At 39.6% G+C, this 19,638-nt stretch overlaps 2 protein-coding genes across 2 annotated transcripts in view; one reads left to right on the top strand and one right to left on the bottom strand.

Annotated features, from left to right (window-relative positions):
* The window catches only part of LOC148731466 (uncharacterized), a 424,262-nt gene that overhangs the window by 203,294 nt on the left and 201,330 nt on the right, over positions 1–19,638 (top strand). The window lies entirely within an intron of this gene.
* LOC148731480 (uncharacterized) lies at positions 2,224–18,747 on the bottom strand. The gene is made up of 7 exons (XM_088761083.1): positions 18,614–18,747; positions 17,792–17,854; positions 11,532–16,784; positions 11,363–11,433; positions 8,149–8,189; positions 7,990–8,067; positions 2,224–7,284 (listed from the first exon to the last, which is right to left on the bottom strand). The coding sequence occupies exon 7, from the start codon at positions 7,269–7,271 to the stop codon at positions 3,105–3,107; it is 4,167 nt and encodes a 1,388-aa protein (XP_088617209.1). The 5' UTR covers positions 7,272–7,284; positions 7,990–8,067; positions 8,149–8,189; positions 11,363–11,433; positions 11,532–16,784; positions 17,792–17,854; positions 18,614–18,747; the 3' UTR covers positions 2,224–3,104.

The following is a 19,638-nucleotide window of genomic DNA, read 5'->3' as shown; positions in this document are numbered from 1 at the left end:
TTGGCCGCAAGCGTCCAAAATCAGAACTCGGCCGCTACATTACTTACCTTGGAAGGTATGTTAATATAAATCATTCCTCATGATCGCCATTCTCGTTCCTTCTAGTACATTGTTACCTCCTTGATTTTCAGCCTCATACACCAGCAAACTACAATCGTCCAAAAATCCTTGGAACACCACATCATTTTCAAATAAAGACAACAAAATTATCATATTTCCACTACTCATTGTTGTAAACATAACATTTCTTAGTATGCGACTCTGTAAATCATCAACATCACGAGCAGGACAATTGCAGGATAGTCTGTTCATACCTAGTAAAAAAAAAATAGAGTGCTTCTCAATTTGGCGAGTTTGATGGCTCCTGGGCGACTTTAGCTCCGAGGTCTAAGGTTAGAGGTCTGGTTCAAGCTTCAGGGCAGACTAACACTCAGGGTCTTTATAGAACTCAGGAGCATGCGCTACTTTTGCTATGACATCTGCAAGGGGTTAGACATTCTAGTCTTCTTAGAGAAGGACAATTAACACAAAAGGCCCCGTCTGCTGCATCTTCTCTGTATAAAAGAGCAGGTGCACGTTTAAGTAGCTCATGACCTTTCGCAAAGTGTAGGGAATGTAGCTCCCGATGTTGTGGTTTCGCCTTGTTATTGTTTAAAACAAGCCTCCATTTAAACCATTTATGTTCCTCTTGGGTTCATTCATAATTCGTGATCTATGATTTACCCTGCCTACATTTTCGGGCCATCGAATCTCAGCCCAAGACGTTCTTATCAGTTTAAATTCAGGTAGCCCTTGTCTTGAAACACTAGCCATTAATTATCCATTCAAAATGCTTTGAAAAATGTTTTCTACTTTTTACCAAAGTTTCCACAACAATTCATTGAAACACAATATATTAATCATTCAGACACTGATTCAAATGTTAATTTGTATTCTGCTTCATGAAAATTGCCTCATGGCACCGATGGCATGTACCTTATCAATGATTGGTGAAGCTATTGTTGTAGGGATGATGGCTAATTTTGTGCCGGACAAGTAGGTGGGATAAACATTTACCAAAATTTGAACTACCGACTATTCCCTATTAAGAACTTAGTCATTGTTAAGGGGGTATAAGAATTAAATATCACGTTTACTTTTTAACCTTAGACTTGACCGCATGAAATAAACAATTGTATTCTGCATAATATATCTATGGGTCCCCCGTAGGGTCACTTTGATAGTTTCATACGGCTAAGTAGTCTTGAGGTAAATCCGAGCGCTGTGATTAGTTTTTACTCGGTTGGGATTTTGCCATACGGACCGTTTTCGCGGAAACGGTCGTAGGCCGTGTGTTCCGACGTATTATTATGCAATCGCGCGCACGCATGCGCCGTTCAGTAAGTTACCACGAGGCCTCTTCTACTACCTTTTCCTCTATGTTTGTTTTAAACTCTTACCGTCGGTTTTCCTTAAATAAAGGATCAAATGTTTTTCAAATTGCAATGCGCCTGAACACCTTGTATTTTTGTTCTCGAAAATCGGCAAATTTTGGTCAGACTGCCCTCTAATAAATCATTTATTATTAACCTCACCTGCTCAAACTGTCCTGGGGCATATTGGCCCTCATTGGGTTAGGATGGACCGAACGCTGTAGGGTCTGTACTACCACGACCTATAAGTGTGATGTAGAGTTGCAAATTCATGATAAAACATGCTTTATTCTTTGTGGGTGTTGTGCTTCTTTGCTCTATCCATTTTAATTTGCGCGACGAAAAGCCATTTTCAAAGCTGTGAGGTTTTCCTCTTTTCACAAATGTTCACAATTGAAAATAAAAAAGGTCAAGAAGAACATTGTAATCGAAAGCTTCAGAAAACACATAAGTTGACTGTTTTATGATCGAACAAAAGTCCATGTGACTTGTCTACGTCATAAACAGAGTCATCAAACCGGAGGGAACGACGTACACGGCAACCTCACCAACGGATCTAAACCAAAGGTGTACATAAAGGTTTTTGGCCCGGGGGATGGGGAAGAAAAATGAAACAAGCACCAGGGATACACAACTGAAGCCGCTGCTAAAGTTTGGCACTCTCTTCGGGTTTCACCCGATATAATGAAAAAGAAGATAACGAGCTTGCCAAAGGGGCGACGCTAAAACAAATCATGCTTGAATAATCTTGGTGGAGTGGGGGCACTGCACGCTCCAAAAGTAAAATCGAAAGATAATAACCACACAAGTATCTATTTGATGCAAACACATGTCCGTGTATTTGAAAAAAACATCATCTCTTACGATCCCACATTTGACCGTAAACAAATATATAAACTTATGTAAGCTCTCACAAAAGGCTAACGTATACATAGTCCGTCATTATTCTAAAGATCGGTGAACTGAGATGCACCGAGTCGAAATCAACCATTACTAGACCTAATCATCCCGATTAAACGAAGCTCCTCGTACACTCTGTAGTTAACGCGCGACATTCATCTAAGAATGTATGAGAAAATAATAGATAAAGCGTTTATGTCTCCACTTCAACGAAATTTCAAATTCTAAGGTAATATCACAAGGAGTCTCTTAATCTATTACAATACTTTGAAACTTCTCAGACTGAGATCTACAGGGCTATTAAGTCCTGAGCTATTCAGTTGGAAACCTTGTCAATTATACTCCTTCTTACAGGAGGAGCCTGTTTTTAGTTTAAGTTCCATCAAAAATAAAACATAACGAAACCACCAGGCTATCTTTTACTTTATAAATATACGTTGCTGATAAGAAGAGAGTGATATGTACACAAGCCAATCAATCAAAAGTCATAATTCAGAAGAAGCAGCACCATATGGCGACTCATAAACGATTTTGTCCTGGAACGTGGGACTTCAAGCAAGGAAACGTCTTTAAACTGTCTCCGATCACAGAGTTTGCAGATCAGGATAGAAGAAGCTCAAATGATATCAAATATAACGAAAATATCAAAACGGTCTAGATTCTGGCGAAACTTCTCCAGCAAAGGGACAGCAACGTCTAAAAAGAATTAAAGGCCTTCACCGTTTATAAATTAGCCCAGTTTCTAGACTATCTACAAGTCCATCTTTTCTTCTTTTCAAAGCAGCTTAAACCTTAATTCACGACGCACCTCCTTTTCTGTTGTACCCGAGATAAGTTCCTCCTGACCTCTCGTACCCTAACATGATCTTGACCGTATCTCGAAATAAAAATTACCAGTGCACGATCAAGACAATGCTTGGCCTCTTGGAGTTCGCCCAGGTCACTGTGCAAATTACCCAGATTCTTGTAAGAGGCTGCAACATCAACATGATCAGGTCCTAGCGTCTTCAGACGAATCTCCAGTGCACGCTTAAGGTAGTCTTTTGCTTGATCCGTTTCGCCCAGGTCACTGTGTAACATACCCAGATTGTTGTAAGAGGCTGCAACATCAACGTGTTCAGGTCCCAGTTTCTTCAGACGAATCTCCAGTGCACGCTTATGGTAGTCTTTTGCTTGATCTGTTTCGCCCAGCGCTTTGTGTAAATTACCCAGATTGTTGTAAGAGTTTGCAACTATAACATGATCAGTTCCAAGCTTCTTCAGATGAATCTCCAGTGTATGATTATAGTAGTCTTTTGCTTGATCTGTTTCGCCCAGCGCTTTGTGTAAATTACCCAGATTGTTGTAAGAGGCTGCAACATTAACATGATCAGTTCCCAGCTTCTTCAGATGAATCTCCAGTGCATGATTATAGTAGTCTTTTGCTTGATCTGTTTCGCCCAGGTCACTGTGTAAATTACCCAGATTGTTGTAAGAGGCTGCAACTATAACATGATCAGTTCCCAGCTTCTTCAGATGAATCTCCAGTGCATGATTATAGTAGTCTTTTGCTTGATCTGTTTCGCCCAGCGCTTTGTGTAAATTACCCAGATTGTTGTAAGAGGCTGCAACATCAACATGATCAGGTCCCAGTTTCTTCAGACGAATCTCCAGTGCACGCTTATGGTAGTCTTTTGCTTGATCTGTTTCGCCCAGGTTACTGTGTAAATTACCCAGACTGTTGTAAGAGGCTGCAACATGAACATGATCAGGTCCCAGTTTCTTCAGACGAATCTCCAGTGCACGCTTATGGTAGTCTTTTGCTTGATCTGTTTCGCCCAGTTTACTGTGTAAATTACCCAGATTGTTGTAAGAGGCTGCAACATGAACATGATCAGGTCCCAGTTTCTTCATACGAATCTCCAGTGCACGCTTATGGCAGTCTTTTGCTTGATCTGTTTCGCCCAGGTCACTGTGTAAATTACCCAGATTGTTGTAAGAGGCTGCAACATTAACATGATCAGGTCCCAGTTTCTTCAGACGAATCTCCAGTGCACGCTTATCGTAGTCTTTTGCTTGATCTGTTTCGCCCAGGTTCCTGTGTAAACCACCCAGATTGTTGTAAGAGGTTGCAACTTCAACGTGATCAGGTCCTAGCGTCTTCAGACGAATCTCCAGTGCACGCTTATGGTAGTCTTTTGCTTGATCTGTTTCGCCCAGGTCACTGTGTAACATACCCAGATTGTTGTAAGAGGCTGCAACATCAACGTGTTCAGGTCCCAGTTTCTTCAGACGAATCTCCAGTGCACGCTTATGGTAGTCTTTTGCTTGATCTGTTTCGCCCAGGTCACTGTGTAACATACCCAGATTGTTGTAAGAGGCTGCAACATCAACATGATCAGGTCCCATTTTCTTCAGCTTAATCTCCAGTGCACGCTTATGGTAGTCTTTTGCTTGATCTGTTTCGCCCAGGTCACTGTGTAAATTACCCAGATTGTTGTAAGAGGCTGCAACATCAACATGATCAGGTCCTAGTTTCTTCAGACGAATCTCCAGTGCACGCTTATGGTAGTCTTTTGCTTGATCTGTTTCGCCCAGGTTACTGTGTAAATTACCCAGATTGTTGTAAGAGGCTGCAACATCAACATGATCAGGTCCCAGTTTCTTCAGACGAATCTCCAGTGCACGCTTATGGTAGTCTTTTGCTTGATCTGTTTCGCCCAGCGCTTTGTGTAAATTACCCAGATTGTTGTAAGAGGCTGCAACATCAACATGATCAGGTCCCAGCTTCTTCTGACGAATCTCCAGTGCATGATTATAGTATTCTTTTGCTTGATCTGTTTTTCCCAGCTCCCTATGTACAATACCCAATTTGCTGTAACATGCTGCTTTTTTCAGGTCCCCTCCTTCGTGATTTGATTCAATCATTTTTAACTGCAATTTATAAAAGACTATCGCTGCTCCAAACTCACTGTGGTCATGGCACATGTCACCGAGGGTGCAAAGGCCACCAGCGTAAGAACTCAAAGACTTAATTGCTCTTTCGGAGAATTCTGGCTTTTCTCTTCTAATTACCACATGTTCAAGTTTTAAGCTTAACATCTTTAAATGGGGAGCTAATTTTGTTCCCACATCAATAGAAGCTAATTTTTCGAATTTTGAGAATGACATTACAGCCCCATATACCACTTCGTAAACTTCATCCTTTGTCCAATCTTTCGCCGCAGATTTAATAACATCGTGAACAATACCATGAGCTCGAATATAGACACCACTCACTTTTTCTTCTTCTTCCTCTTCTTCTTCCTCTTCTTCTTTCTCTTCAATCAGCAATAATGAACATTGATTCATTCTCATTCTCATCATCTCTTCATCTTCAAAATCTTCATCTACTGCTCTGATGTACTCGATAACAGCTTCTTGAAGGATCGGCTGTAATGCACACACAGAAAGAAAATTGAAGATGTGATGGAAAATTATATCGTCCGCCATCGCCTTTTCGACAGCGAGTGTTATTACTTTGCTCATGGAGTTTGGATAGCTTGGATTGCTCTCAGCAAGTCTGATTTCAGTAGCACTTCGTTTCCCCTCTTCCAATTTCTTCAGGTAGTCGCTCCAGCCAAATTTCGAGGATACCTTACTCTGACGAACTTGTCGCACATACGTTGCTGCAGCCGCTAGGGCAAGTGGCTGGTAGTCTAATACCTTAGCAACTTCTTTCTCTATGTCATTAATTGGGATATCAGAAAGAATGTTCAACAAAGAGCATGCGTCGTTAGGTTGCATTCCTGCACTGACGGAAATGTTTTGTACGGAAGAGCTTGCTAACGGCATAGACGCAGTGCCCTGCGTTGTTATTAGCATCTGGCCCCTTGCCCATACCTCGTTTCCTGTATCAGGCAAATGACCGCTTGAAAGAGAGTTCCCATTATCAACTACCACCAGCCATGAAGTGTAATGCTTAATTTGTGCACTTATTAGGGTCTTGAGATATGAAATCTTCTCGTCTGTGTTCAAATCGTTCGAGCCGTAAGTGTTTGTTATTTCATATCCGGGACATTTGCAATGTTGAGCAAAATCGACATACGAATTCAAAATTGTTTCTGGGCTTTCAGCATTCAGTGTCATGACAAATGAAGCTGCGGAAGGTGTTTCTTTGACTTCGTCGTAGAATCGCTTGGCTGCTAAGCGGGCCAGCTGAGATTTGCCACTTCCTGGATTTCCTGACAAATACAGTATGCTCATCCCATCATCGGTGCGTTTTAATGTTTGCAGGTTTCGCATAATGTCATCAACCTCAGATTCTCGAGCAGCGATGTCGTGTGTTGGTTTAGGAGGGAGAATGCAAAATGGAGAGACATCTGCGAGTAACTGTTCTTGCAAGGCAAGCCTCTGTTCTTCTTTTCCTTTAAGTTCCTTTTCCTTCTCTTTAAGTTTTTGTCTCAGGTCGTTAACCTCTCTTAAAACTTCACTTAACTCCTCTGTGGGGAAGGTTGTTTGATTTTGGACTTCATTGATTTTTAATGTGGGAAGACTCAGGGCGACGAATGCAGTTTTCACCCGCGATATAACGATATTGAAATCTCCGTCACAGAGTTGGCCTGCTTCGTCATGTGCGATTTCATTCCGAATATTTCTTAGTTTATCTACGTTTGATCGAACCACTGAATTGAGACCGTGGATACAATCTGAAAAACGAATAGCGTAAAACAGCATGGTACAATCCCAATCAGCTCTATCGCCATTCCTCATGGTTGATAACAGCCGAGCGTTTTTGCTTCTCTTCTTAGGGGACTCCCCATTCCAAAAGTCCATTCCATTTTTAGGTTGATCTTTCCATTCTCCTAGTGTGGTCTTGTGGCGACTGTCCCATTCTTGTTTAAAGATTGTTCGCAGACCCTCTGTTATAATATCAGTGACAACGTAACAAATCCTGAAGTAATTTAGCTGCTCTTCTGTGTATTCAAATGCAGCGGCCATTTCTTGTTTGAACCTGAGCAAAACCGAAGTTTTGTTAATACGTATTAGGGTTGTCTTTGAAAATAGTATATGTGTCAAGATCTACCGATACGCGCTTAGACATGTTTTTGTAGGAAAGGGGTGGGTCAGAAACAAGGAAGTCTATTTCCTTTATTCACAGGTGGGGCTAAATTGACGCCAGGACTAAGGATATGAAGGAAAATTGAGCAGCGAAGAGTCAAGGTTACTTTTTAACAACTTCACATAATTTTTTTTTCTCAATATAATTTAAATATATCAACAAAGTTGAAATGGTAAATTGCCCACCGTTACGATTATAAAAGCTGACGTTTTGAGCGTTAGCCCTTCGACGGAGCGAAGGGCTAATGCTCGAAACGTCAGCTTTTATAATCGTAAAGGTGGCCAATTGACCATTTCAACTTTGTTGATGTATTCAAATTATCTCGTTACCCCCACCGACGCAGCCCCGAACAATTTCTTTAGAAACTATCAGCCTCTATTTTTTTTTCTCATCCGAAGAAGCAAACGAAGTTAACTCTGATTTTACTAGTTTTTGTTCAAATATGCGACTTAAGGAAAATCGATCACCTAACTCGTCAAATTCGCGTTAACTTTCCTGCAAAAACTGATATCGCACGAATCCCTCGTCAGGTAATGAATTTGCCTATAATAAAGAGCCGAAATAAATTCCCAGCGTACTGTATAAATTGATACTCACCACACTTGACGGTTAACTTTAATGTACGTCAACTCGTGAACGGAGGTTTCTCCACGAATGGAAATTATCACTCTGAAGCTATAGATCGATAAAAAAAGCAAATTCAGAGAAAAAAGTTATCTGGAACTCACTTGAATCAGTAACTTAGATAATACATACCATTCTGGAAGCTTGAGAAACCTTTGGTATACTTAAACTGTCTGCAATCAAAGGTTGAATAGTTAAGAATCACATGCATTTAAAGATGCACACAGCAGCATATCCGGTGTTTTATGTGTCATAAGCTAAGTAAAGCTGGCATTGTGATTGGTTCTTATCTATGATCGATTGGAGGACAGACGCATTTATCATATAAAACAATCAGAACTCTAGTGCTTTAGATCATATCCACATGTATTTTGCGCTATATAAGTAATAATCAATTGAATAATAGATCATCCATGATGGCGTTGGTCTGTTTAGTAATAGATCACAGAAGACGTCAAAATAGTAAGAACATCAGTGACACACTCTGCTGCGCCTCACATGACACTTTTGTCATCTATTATTAAACACATACATGGCAACATGTCATCTATTTTTCTTTTGTTTGAGAAGTATTAAGAATAGTTTTTTTATGATTTCTGGTCCATCACTTCTTACCGCAAAGTAACACAGAGATTTGAACGACTTTGATCTGATTAGTAAATGAATATTACAAATTCCCATGCTGTTTGACAATCTAGACGGCTCCTAACAGCGGAAGGAAGCCTTTTGCATCTAGTGCTGCCACAGATTTGCTCTGGGTTTCTGTTGCTTAAGGTTTCTTTTGCAAGAATTTGCAAATGTATCTACTTTTTGTTTACGGCTTATGTAACTGTTATCAGTCAAGGCTTACTTTCGCAGCAAGTCATGCGTAATGAAAGATAAGTGAAAATGACTTAGCGGGGTCTCTGTTAAAAATTGGTAGACAAACAGAATTCTTTTCAGCCTTAGCCAAGAAATACATTTGACATAATAAGCGTTCTTTTATGCAATATTGACGTTTGGAAAGAATTTAAGAGGACATTTCACGAAAACCACTTGTTTTGTTCGCTATTTATTTCGTTTCTTCTTCATCTCACGGACATTAGATCTCAAAAGCTTCAAAGGCTTTGGCAGTTTTTTCGCAGCTGGTTTATCTCACTGAGTTCTGGAACTAACACTACAGTGCTGGTATACTGTGGCACTGCAGTGCTGGTATACTGTGGCACTGAGGTGCTGGTATACTGTGGCACTGCAGTGCTGGTATACTGTGGCACTAAACAAAATTTTATTTCCTGAGGTCCTCTTATCTCTTCCACCTCTAGTCCTTAAAACAATGGATGATTCTCCCAACAAAAATTCTGTAGCTTTAATAAAGCTGTGGCAGCCGTAGTCCGCTGCTTTTTGCCCCTTGCGTTTTTCATAATTACTGACAACTTAACTAAACAGTTCCGTCTTTCGTTCATTTGATACGGTCAGCATATTAGACAATGGATCATATCAGTTAGAGTATCAAAAGAACGTAAGGTCACAAACATCTCTTTTCTAACTTAAAGCGACGATGGCAGAAGTCGCAGTGCAATTTTATCTTTTTGCGAAACTAGTTTTCTGTATTACGCTGCTTCTCCTGCAGCGTGTTTCGTATCAAGACAAGTATTCTACAATGTTCGCTTGTTTCTTTTTGGTTTGAAACGAGTTGTATCTGCTACGCATAACTTTCAGGTAAGTGAATTAAGGTTTGCTTCAAGTTGTCAAAGTTCTAGAAACTTTTTTCGTGAGGTAATAATACTTTATCAGCGGTAAAGAATATAGACTGCTTTCTGTAGTCAACAAAACACTTGAGGAACTCGCATGCGAAAGCTAATCTGGCTTCGTCGCGATGCACATTAATCACGTCTCTAAGCAAGACAGGACAAGAGACTTCGAGAGATTTAATTGGAAGGCCGCACAATACTTAAAAAGCGATGATCGAATAATTATGACGCCATATCAGTGGGCCATTTGAACTGCTTTTGTTTTGCTGAGGTAAGAAAGACAGGTTTTTAGGTTACGTCAGTTAAAAGAAAATAGTTTGTATTTTCCTGGTTACGTTTCTTTGCACTCACCCAAAGAAACTTTGATCGTTGAAAAATAGTCAACTTGAATGAAAGGACGACTTAAACTGAAAATAGAGCCGGTAAAGACCTTCTCTAGCTTGAGCTAAGAAATCTATTTGAAATAACAAGCAACCTGCTTTGATGTATTGAAGATATTCGGTGCCCAACCAAACACAGGAGTTCTTTTGTTGAGTATACATTTTCATTGATTTAGGGGAATTTGTGTTAAGGAAGATGAAAGAAATCACAGTTAAATTTTATCTTGTTACGGTCTCATGAAGCTCCTTCTCTTCCAATATAGAAATTCTAGGAAGTATTTTTCGTTTGAAAAGAGTTGTATCTTCTACCCATAACTTTCATCCAAATGAAATTATGATACTTGCTGCTGCCAAGTTTTGGAAACTTTTCGTGAGGTGGTGATTTATCATTTGCTATTGAAAATATAGGCTGCTTTCTGTATTCAACAGAACACTCGACGAATTCGAAAGCGAAAACTTATTTGGCCTCGAGGCAAAGCACAAATAGCTGCACCCTGAAGGTTTAATATCAATTGTTGTACTGACAACTATTGAATTCACTTTGGTTTGATCCTCGTTCCATTATCTGTCCGCAGCAAAATAACGCTTTGATTCGCTCTACAAAAGTCTGCAAAATTATTCGCTAACGTGAGTGAAATAACCCGTACTTAGCTTAAAAAGTGAAAGAGAGAAAAGATGGAGCTTATCCACTCCCCCCCTCTCTCTCTCGGTCCTCCCTATTTCGCATTTAATATTTAATTACAGTTCCTTTAGTAATATTTTCTTCTATGCCATGAAATCGTTGCCAGTGATTTGTCAAATGTACACAGATAGAAACAGTGAGACAAACAGAATGCGTGCCAAAAGCAATCGAAAAGAGAGGGTGGAAGTAAAAAACACAAAAGAAAACCGACCCAAGGACAATATGAACGTTCTTCTCGTAGTCTGGATACATGGATAATAACAACGCGCAAAACTGACACGATTAGCTTGATATCGGCGCGGATAAAATGCGAGGCGACCCGCACTGAGAAACTGAGCGATTCACTTGACGTTGAAATATTTTTTGCTGCATTTCTCTTCGTAAACTTCATGAGACTTGAAATAAACACGGCTGTGAGAGTCTGATAGAGGATCAAGAATTACAATTGAGGCGATCGAGTCATAAGTATCTACGGGGATAGGACTTTCACGATTATAGGCAAAGAAATATAGTTTTTCCAGTCTATTTAAGCTTACATCATCTTGAAAACATACCCAATATACTGAATGGCAAGGAAGTACGTGATCCTCTATCCCGAGCGAAGACTGGTATCTCTTGTTGTTTTCTAAAAGGGAACGGTAGATAATTCGTTTCAGTTTCATAATAAGCAATCCTGGTCCGCAACAGAAACAACTAAATTACAGCATGACACAATGTAATTACCAGCGAGGCTTGTCCCAGTGCCTTGAGGAACAAATAATGCTGATTGATGGTATTATTTGTCTTTTCACTGCTGTTGTGGATCGTGATCGGCTCGCACGAAGAAGACTCCAAGCCGTTTGCTTACAATAGAAACGTTCTTATCTACATCGGAGGTGAAAACAAAGTGAATTAAGCGACAAAACTTCAATATAAACATATTTAACGGCAGTGAAGAGCAAGATACCTTCTATACTTCTATACTTCTATTTATGGGATTGCAGAAAAGCTCAAATATTACCCTATATAACTGGCTTCAAATTAAAGGTTAAAAATAAGTTTGAAATAGTAAAATATGTGTGTATGAAGAATAATACTTAAGATAAATTTCATAAAAAGTGGCTAATAAATAAGTAACTGGTTAAGCTAATTGCAATACTAGAAGTAGTAATATCTGTGTTAGTATGTTACAGTATAGTGTATTATAATGCTATAAAACTAGTAACAGTGGTACTTAGTAGTAATAGTAGTAATAGCAGTGCAGTAAATGGTTTGAACCCGGGGGTAACATGTGAAGGTGTAGTCAGATCGTCCGGGTGAGTGTAGTCCTGAGAAGGACTGTTGTCGGTGGCAGTGACTGACGTTTCGACAACCTGTGCGGAAGTCATCATCAGAGTCAAGTGAATGATTGTTGTCAGTAGAATGTTCTTATTCCAGTTCGTGTGAAATGATCGGTTGGTTTTGCCGTGATGTTATTGGCTGTAAGACTCAAGTGACGTAAGTCGGTCGTGATTGGTCTGTTTCGGTCTGTCGGTAAAGTTAGGTTGTTCTTTTTCGGTCGTTTGTGATGTTTATGTCGTGAATGAGTCGTTTGTATGGTGCGGGTAGTTGTTGACATCTGTTTAGGGGAGTCTGTTCTAAGTTAGTAAACCAGCTTTCCAGAGTCAGTCGTTGAAAATAGTCAATGCTGTAGGTTAGGCATTGCGCAGAGTCCCAGTCAATGTTGAGGTTGGTAAGTCGATGGTGTTCAGCAATGTGATTGCTGACATCACCTTTCCTCGTCGCCCGTCTGTGTTCAGTCAGTCTTGTTGTGAGGTTTCTGCCAGTCTCACCGATGTAGGAGGCTTGGCAGTCGGAACAATTGATCTTATAAATCGTTCCCTGTCTGTTCCTCGGTTCGTCTTTGTCTTTAACGTTGGTTAGTAACTGACGTAGTGTGGTGATGGGTTTGTGGGCGACGCGGATAGTGAAGGGTAGTAAGATGCGCGAGATGTTTTCAGACATACCTTTTATGTACGGTATGGTTGCTGTAGTCGTCGGGGTTGCGGTGTCGTTTGTTTCGGTAGTGGTAGTAAGGCGGTGAGTGTTTCATCGGATGAAGTCGTTGTTGTAGTTGTTCTTCATAAAAACACGGTGAAGGTATTTGTCCTCGTCGGATAAGCTGTCTGTCGACTCACATACTAGTTGTCACTTGAGTCTTACCGCCAATAACATCACGGCAAAACCAACCGATCATTTCACACGAACTGGAATAAGAACATTCTACTGACAACAATCATTCACTTGACTCTGATGATGACTTCCGCACAGGTTGTCGAAACGTCAGTCACTGCCACCGACAACAGTCCTTCTCAGGACTACACTCACCCGGACGATCAGACTACACCTTTAGTAATAGTAAGTGCGTAGTGTACCAATTTAAATGTAGCCTGTGTAATACAGGGAGATATGTTGGTTACACACGCGGGCATTTATATGCCCGCGTGAATAGCCATAAGAGCACGTCATCTTCAGTACGCAAGCACGACGACATCGACCACGCAGGTGCTGTCCCTGAGGACCTTCTTAGCTGTTTCAAAGTTCTCAAGAAGTGCATGAAGAAATTCGATTGTCTTGTCAACGAGATGCTTTACATCAAACAATTAAAACCGAGTTGGAACGTGCAAACGGATTCTATCCGTGCTAAAGTATTTGGGTAGCTACCTCCCCTATGTAAATTAGTTGTAACTCTTGTACTCGCATTTGTTAATTTTATTTTCATTTGTACCCTTGATAATGGCGCCATGAAGTCGCCGAAACGTCGGGATATTATATCGCTCGTTTTTACCTGTCTATGTGTATAGTTTGTTATGATTTTCGGTCCATCATTCCCTACCGCAAAATAACACAGAGATTTGAGGCGCTTTGAAACGCATGTTTAATGAATTTTGAAAATTATTACTCTTTTCGACAACGGAAGCAGCTATCTAGACTACGAGAAGTCCCTCCTTTTCGGCCGCGTGGTAGGCCCCCGTGGAGGCGGCGTGGCCGAGTGGTTAGGGTGCTGGACTTGTAATCCGGTGTCCCGGGTTCAAGTCCTCCACCCTGCCACTCACTAGATTTGTTCTCGGTTGCCCCTGGTTCAACTTCTCGGCTGCACTCTGTAAATAGCCCACTAGTCTGCCTCATGACGGTGGGGACTTTTAAGCACTTATTTAGTTTGCTCGGCATATTAGCATGTATTGCTAATATGCCTAATCAGCCTCAACAACCCGGGTTTTAAAATAAAGTTCCTTCTTTCCTTTTCCTGCACGAAGTCCGTCATGTGAGTCAAAACAGAAAAAATTCAGTAAAAAAATTGCCTTAAGTGCGCTGCGAGAACTCTTGAAGTAACGCTAATGCGCCGCAGGAGGTCCATAACTATGGAATAGAGCTGTATCTTCCGCCATAAATTCCTCAACTTAGATAATTTTGTAGCAGTTTTCTTTCGTGTGCTCATTCATTGAGTTGATACACTCAGAATATCAGATAAGGAAATTGCAAAGCGTTTCAAATAACATAGATACCATTTTCATTTATTTATGGGAATTTATGCCAAGGAAGATGGATGAAATCACTAAAAAATTTTATCTTCTTACGGTCTCATGAAGCTCCTTCTCTCCAAGTAATCGTCCCATCTTTTCATAGCAAATGCACTCTACAGCATCAAAATAACACTAGGATGTACCGTGATCCGTTAATCTTAATCATTTTTCAAACTTTTTTCGTTCTACAAAAGTCTAGAAGATTCTTCGCTAACGTGAGTGTGATAACCTTACTTAGAGTAAAGAATTAAGATCGGAGCAAAAGATGGAGCTTATTCATAATAATATAATAACTTAATAAGTTCTAGAGCGCTATTTTCATTCAATGATCAACAGCGCTTATCAACTTAGAATACTACAGTAAATTCAAATTTATAAAACTAATTACGGTACATTAATATTAACAATGTATGCTAAAAATAAGAATGATATGGAATATCCATAATAAGGATCTTAATTAGGAATAAGGATGTTAATAAGAGACTTAATTAGTAATACTAATAAAAATAATTGTCAGACAGGGTACTTTGAGAAAGTTGCACGAAATAAATAAGGTTTCAGCTTACATTTAAAAATGGAAAATGATTGAATATCACGTAATTCAGCTGGCAGAGCGTTCCAAAAGTACGGGGCAGCAGCAGAAAATGATCTGTCCCCCAACGTGGCAAGCATTTTCCCCTTAGGAGGGTCAAGCAATAAACTTTGATTTGATCTAAGATTGTATACAGACCTAGGCTTCATGTTAATTAGTTCAATGATATACCTAGGCGCCCATCCATGAATAGCTTTAAATGTTAAAATTATGATCTTAAAATGAACACGATGTTGTACTGGTAACCAGTGAAGTTGACAAAGCGCAGGAGAAATATGCAAATACTTACTTAAACTCAGTAAAAGTCTAGCCGCAGCATTCTGCATAGGTTGCAATTTGGCTTTTTGCGACTTACGAAGGTCATACAAAAGTCCATTAGAATAGTGTAAACGACTAGTGATAGTGATTCAACCCCATTCCTCTCCCTTCCTTCCCTGTTACACATTTAATTACAGTTCTTCAAGTAATATTTTCTTCTATGCCATGGCCAGTCCGAAAGAGTGTCGGTATTCATTAGACGCACCGTAATGCGCTATAAAAGTAAAATGATAAAGTTATTATCATCATTATTATTACGTGATAGTTACCTCCAAATGCGATTTACAGTGGTTTGTCAAAAGTACGCAGATAGAAACACTGAAAAAAACAGAATGCGTGCCAAAGGCAATTGAAAAGAGAGACTGGAGAGAAAAAGCACAAAAGACAACGGACGCAAGGAAAACATGAAAGTTCTTCTCGTAGTCTGGATACATGGATAATAACAACATGCAAAACTGACACGATTAGCTTGTTATCGGCGCGGATGATTTGCGAGGGGACCCGCACCGGGAGCCCAAACGATTCACTTATCGTTGTAATAGTTTTTCCTATTTTTTCTTTTTTTTAACTTAAATTTTGTGTATAGTTTGTTATGATTTTCGGTCCCTCGGTCCCTACTGCAAAGTAATAGACTTGAAGTGCTTTGACCCCTTTGTTTAACGGACATTAGAAAATTCCTACGCCGTTCGACACTCTGGATTCCTACTAGCGAAAGCAGTTATTGTAAGCCTTTTGCATCTAGTACTACCACGACTATGTTCCTGCAATTTTCTGTTCCTTGAGGTTTCTTTCGCGAGAGTTCGCAAATTTATTTACTTTCTTTTCTCGGCTTGTGTAACCCGTGATGAGTCAAGGATTAAGTTTTCTGTCTTGTTCGTTTGAAACAAGTTGTATCTGCTACACTTAACGTTTAGGTAAGTAAATTAAAGTTTACTTAACGTTGTCAAAGTTATAGAAACATTTTAGTGAGGAGGTGATACTTCATCTGCCATAAATAATATAGGCTCCTTTCTGAAGTCAACAAAACACTTCAGGAACTCGCAAGCGAAAGCTAATCTAGATTCGTCGCAATCCAAATTAATCACGTCCCAAAACAGCAGCCGGCACCCTGCAGGTACTATGCAAATGTTTGGACTGAAAACCACTTTGTTGCGGTTTTTCGTCCATAATCTGGCGCTGCAAAATGACACTTTTGATGTACTTTGACCCATTAATCAAAATTATCGTTCTAACTCCTATCGCTCTACTTAAGTGTCAACAATTCGCGGCTGCCTTCAGAGGAGGCTTATATATCCAGAAGACCATAAAGAAATTTAAAAGACACTTCGAGAGGTTTAAATATGGAAGGCCGCACAATACTTGTAAAGCGTTGATCAAATGATCATGACGTCATATCAACGGGCCATTTGAACTGCTTTTGTTTTGCTGAAGTAATGAAGACAGGCTTTTGTGGTTACGTCAATTAAGTGGAATCTTTTACTTTTCCTGGTTACGTTTCGTTGCACTCGCCCAAACAAAATTTGACTGTTGAAGAAAAGTCAACTTGAATTAAAGGGAGAAGTAAACTGAAAATAAAGCTGGTAAAGACTTCCTCTAACTTGAGCTAAGAAATCCATTTGAAGTAACAAGCAACCTGCTTTGAAGCATTGATATTTGGTGTCCAACCAAACATAGGAGTTCTTTTGTTGAGCTGATAAACTCAGAATATTAGATTAGGAAATTACAAAGCATATCAAAATAACATCATCACTATTTCCACTGATTGATGGGAATTTCTGCTAAGGAAGATGGAAGAGATCACGGTCAAATTTCATCTTCTTACGGTCTCATGAAGCTCCTTCTCCTCCAATATAGGAACTCGAGGAAGTATTTTTCGTTTGAAAAGAGTCTTATCTGCTTCTCATAACTTTCATGCAAGTGAAATTAAGGTAGTTATTGCTGTCAAGTTTTGGAAACTTCTCTTGAGGTGGTGATTTATCATCGGCGATAAAGAATATAGGCTCCTTTCAGTCAACAAAAACTAGTCAACAAAACACTCTATGAACTCGAAAGCGGAAACTTCCTTGGCCTTGAGGCAAAACAAATTATCTACCTCCCTAAATAGCTGCACCCTGCAGGTTTTATATCAATTGTTTTACTGAAAACTATTGAATTTGCTTTGGTTTGATTCTTGGTCCATTATCTGTCCGAAGCAAAACAACACTAGGATGTGCCTTGAAACGTTAATCTTAATTATTTTTCAAAGTTCTTTCGCTTAACAAAGGTCTGGAAAATTCATCGTTAATTTGAGTGCGATAACCTTACTTGGCGTAAAAAGTGAGAAGGAGGGTATGATGGAGCTTACCCAACTTACCCAGCTTACACAAGGGTAAGAGGGAGCTTACTCCCTCCCTGTTTCACATTATATTAAAATTCCTTATGCGTTATTTGCTATTATACCATCCCGAAAGAGTATTGTACACTGCACCGTAATGCGCTATATAAGTAAAATAATAAAGTCATTATTTTCATTATCATTAAGTGATAGTTACCTCTAAAGGTGATTCACATGAAATCGATGCCAGTGGTTTGTCAAACATACACAAATAGAAACACTGAAACAAAAAAAAAATACGAGCGTAAGGCAATCGGAAAGAAAATAAGTAAGAAAAAACACCGACGCAAGGAGAATATGGACGTTCTTCTCGTAGTCTGCATACATGAATAATAACAAAGCGCAAAACTGACACGACAACCGCAGATTCGATTAGCTTGATGTAAGCGCGAATGAAAAATCTGAATAGTGTTGTGAGGGAACCTGCACTAAGAGCCCGAGCAAGTCACGTATCGTTGAAATGTTTTTTGCTGCAGTTCGCTTCGTTGACTTGATGAGACTTGAAACAAACTCGCTTGTGATCACTCAAGGATTACAATTGAGGTGGAACATAATAGTTGCAAAATTTGAAATCGGAACGGGGACAGGACTTTGATTATTATCGGCAAAGAAAATATACTTTTCGCTGTCTATTCAAGCCTTTATCAGAATTATTTTCCATAGTCATTCGAGGTCATCCGATAAGTTGATACACTCAGTAAATCTTGTCATAAAATCGTGAAGCGTATCAAAATAGCATCAATTACACTTTCACAAAACGATATTTCAAGAATGGGACAAGAGAGCGTGGTGAAACTTCACGTTGTTGCTGAGCTGGCTAATCTTTCTGCTCCAAACAGTCGTCAAATCTTTTAAAGCGAATGTCGCATCCATCTTAGGACGGAAAGGTTTTTGGTTTCATTTAAACTAATTTAACCTCGCTTGAAAGCAGTTGTAGTTTTGGTTATCCTTAGGTGTAACTGAAATAAAGTCATCTTACCGTTGTCAAACTTTCAGACACCTCATAGCAAGATAGTAGTACTCCTCTTGCGATAAAGAATAGAGGCTACTCTCCGTGATAAAAAAAGCACCCGGTGAACACGAAAGCGAAAGCTAATCTGGCTTCGACACCAAACACATTAATGACGTCTCTAAATAGCTGCACCCTGCAGGCTATATCAATTGTTTTACTGACAACTATTAATTAAATTCACTTGATTTGTTATGATGTTTGGTCATCATCATCCCAGTGAGAAAAAATAGGCTTAAATGTGCTTTGAACCGTTGATCTGCATCATATTTTAAACTTCTTTCGCTAGTCATAAGTGTGGAATTCGAGGCTGATGACCTCAAAAGATATAGATATCTCTAATTATTAAAAACTGGATCATTCGATAATGCAATTCAAGACTTTTCATTGGCTTAGCCATTATGATATATGAGCCAATATACCATAAACTACGATGTGGTAAGCGTACGCATAAGCTTAAAATTGAAAGGGAGCTATTAATGTATGATGCACGATCCTCGCAGTAGATAGCGCTATTTAAGCAATAGCGAAAATCAGACCTGAAAAAAATCAGGCCTGTACGGGATTCAAACCACTGACCTCTGCGATACTAGTGCAGCGCTCTACCAATTGAGGTAACAAGCCAGCTGGGAGCAGGCCGTTTAGTTGATTCGTAATAAACCCGTGAAAGTGATAAATCAGATACAATGAAATATATGAAGTTCATATATTTTGAACTGCGGTATTAGATCACTTTCACGGGTTTCTTACGAATCAACTTAACGGCCTGCTCCCAGTTGGCTTGTTAGCTCAATTGGTAGAGCGCTGCACTACTATTGCAGTCAGTGGTTCGAATCCCGTACAGGCCTGATTTTTTTCAGGTCTCATTTTCGCTATTGCTTAAATAGCGCTATCTACTGCGAGGATCGTGCATCATACGTATCTAATACCGCAGTTCAAAATATATGAACTTCATATATTTCATTGTATCGGAGCTAAAAATGTAGTAAAATTGA

Source organism: Stylophora pistillata, chromosome 5 (genome assembly GCF_964205215.1).
Source record: "Stylophora pistillata chromosome 5, jaStyPist1.2, whole genome shotgun sequence".
Taxonomy (NCBI): Eukaryota; Metazoa; Cnidaria; class Anthozoa; order Scleractinia; family Pocilloporidae; genus Stylophora; species Stylophora pistillata.
Note: the sequence above shows the minus strand (reverse complement) of the source record. Positions and strands in the feature narration are given on the sequence as shown.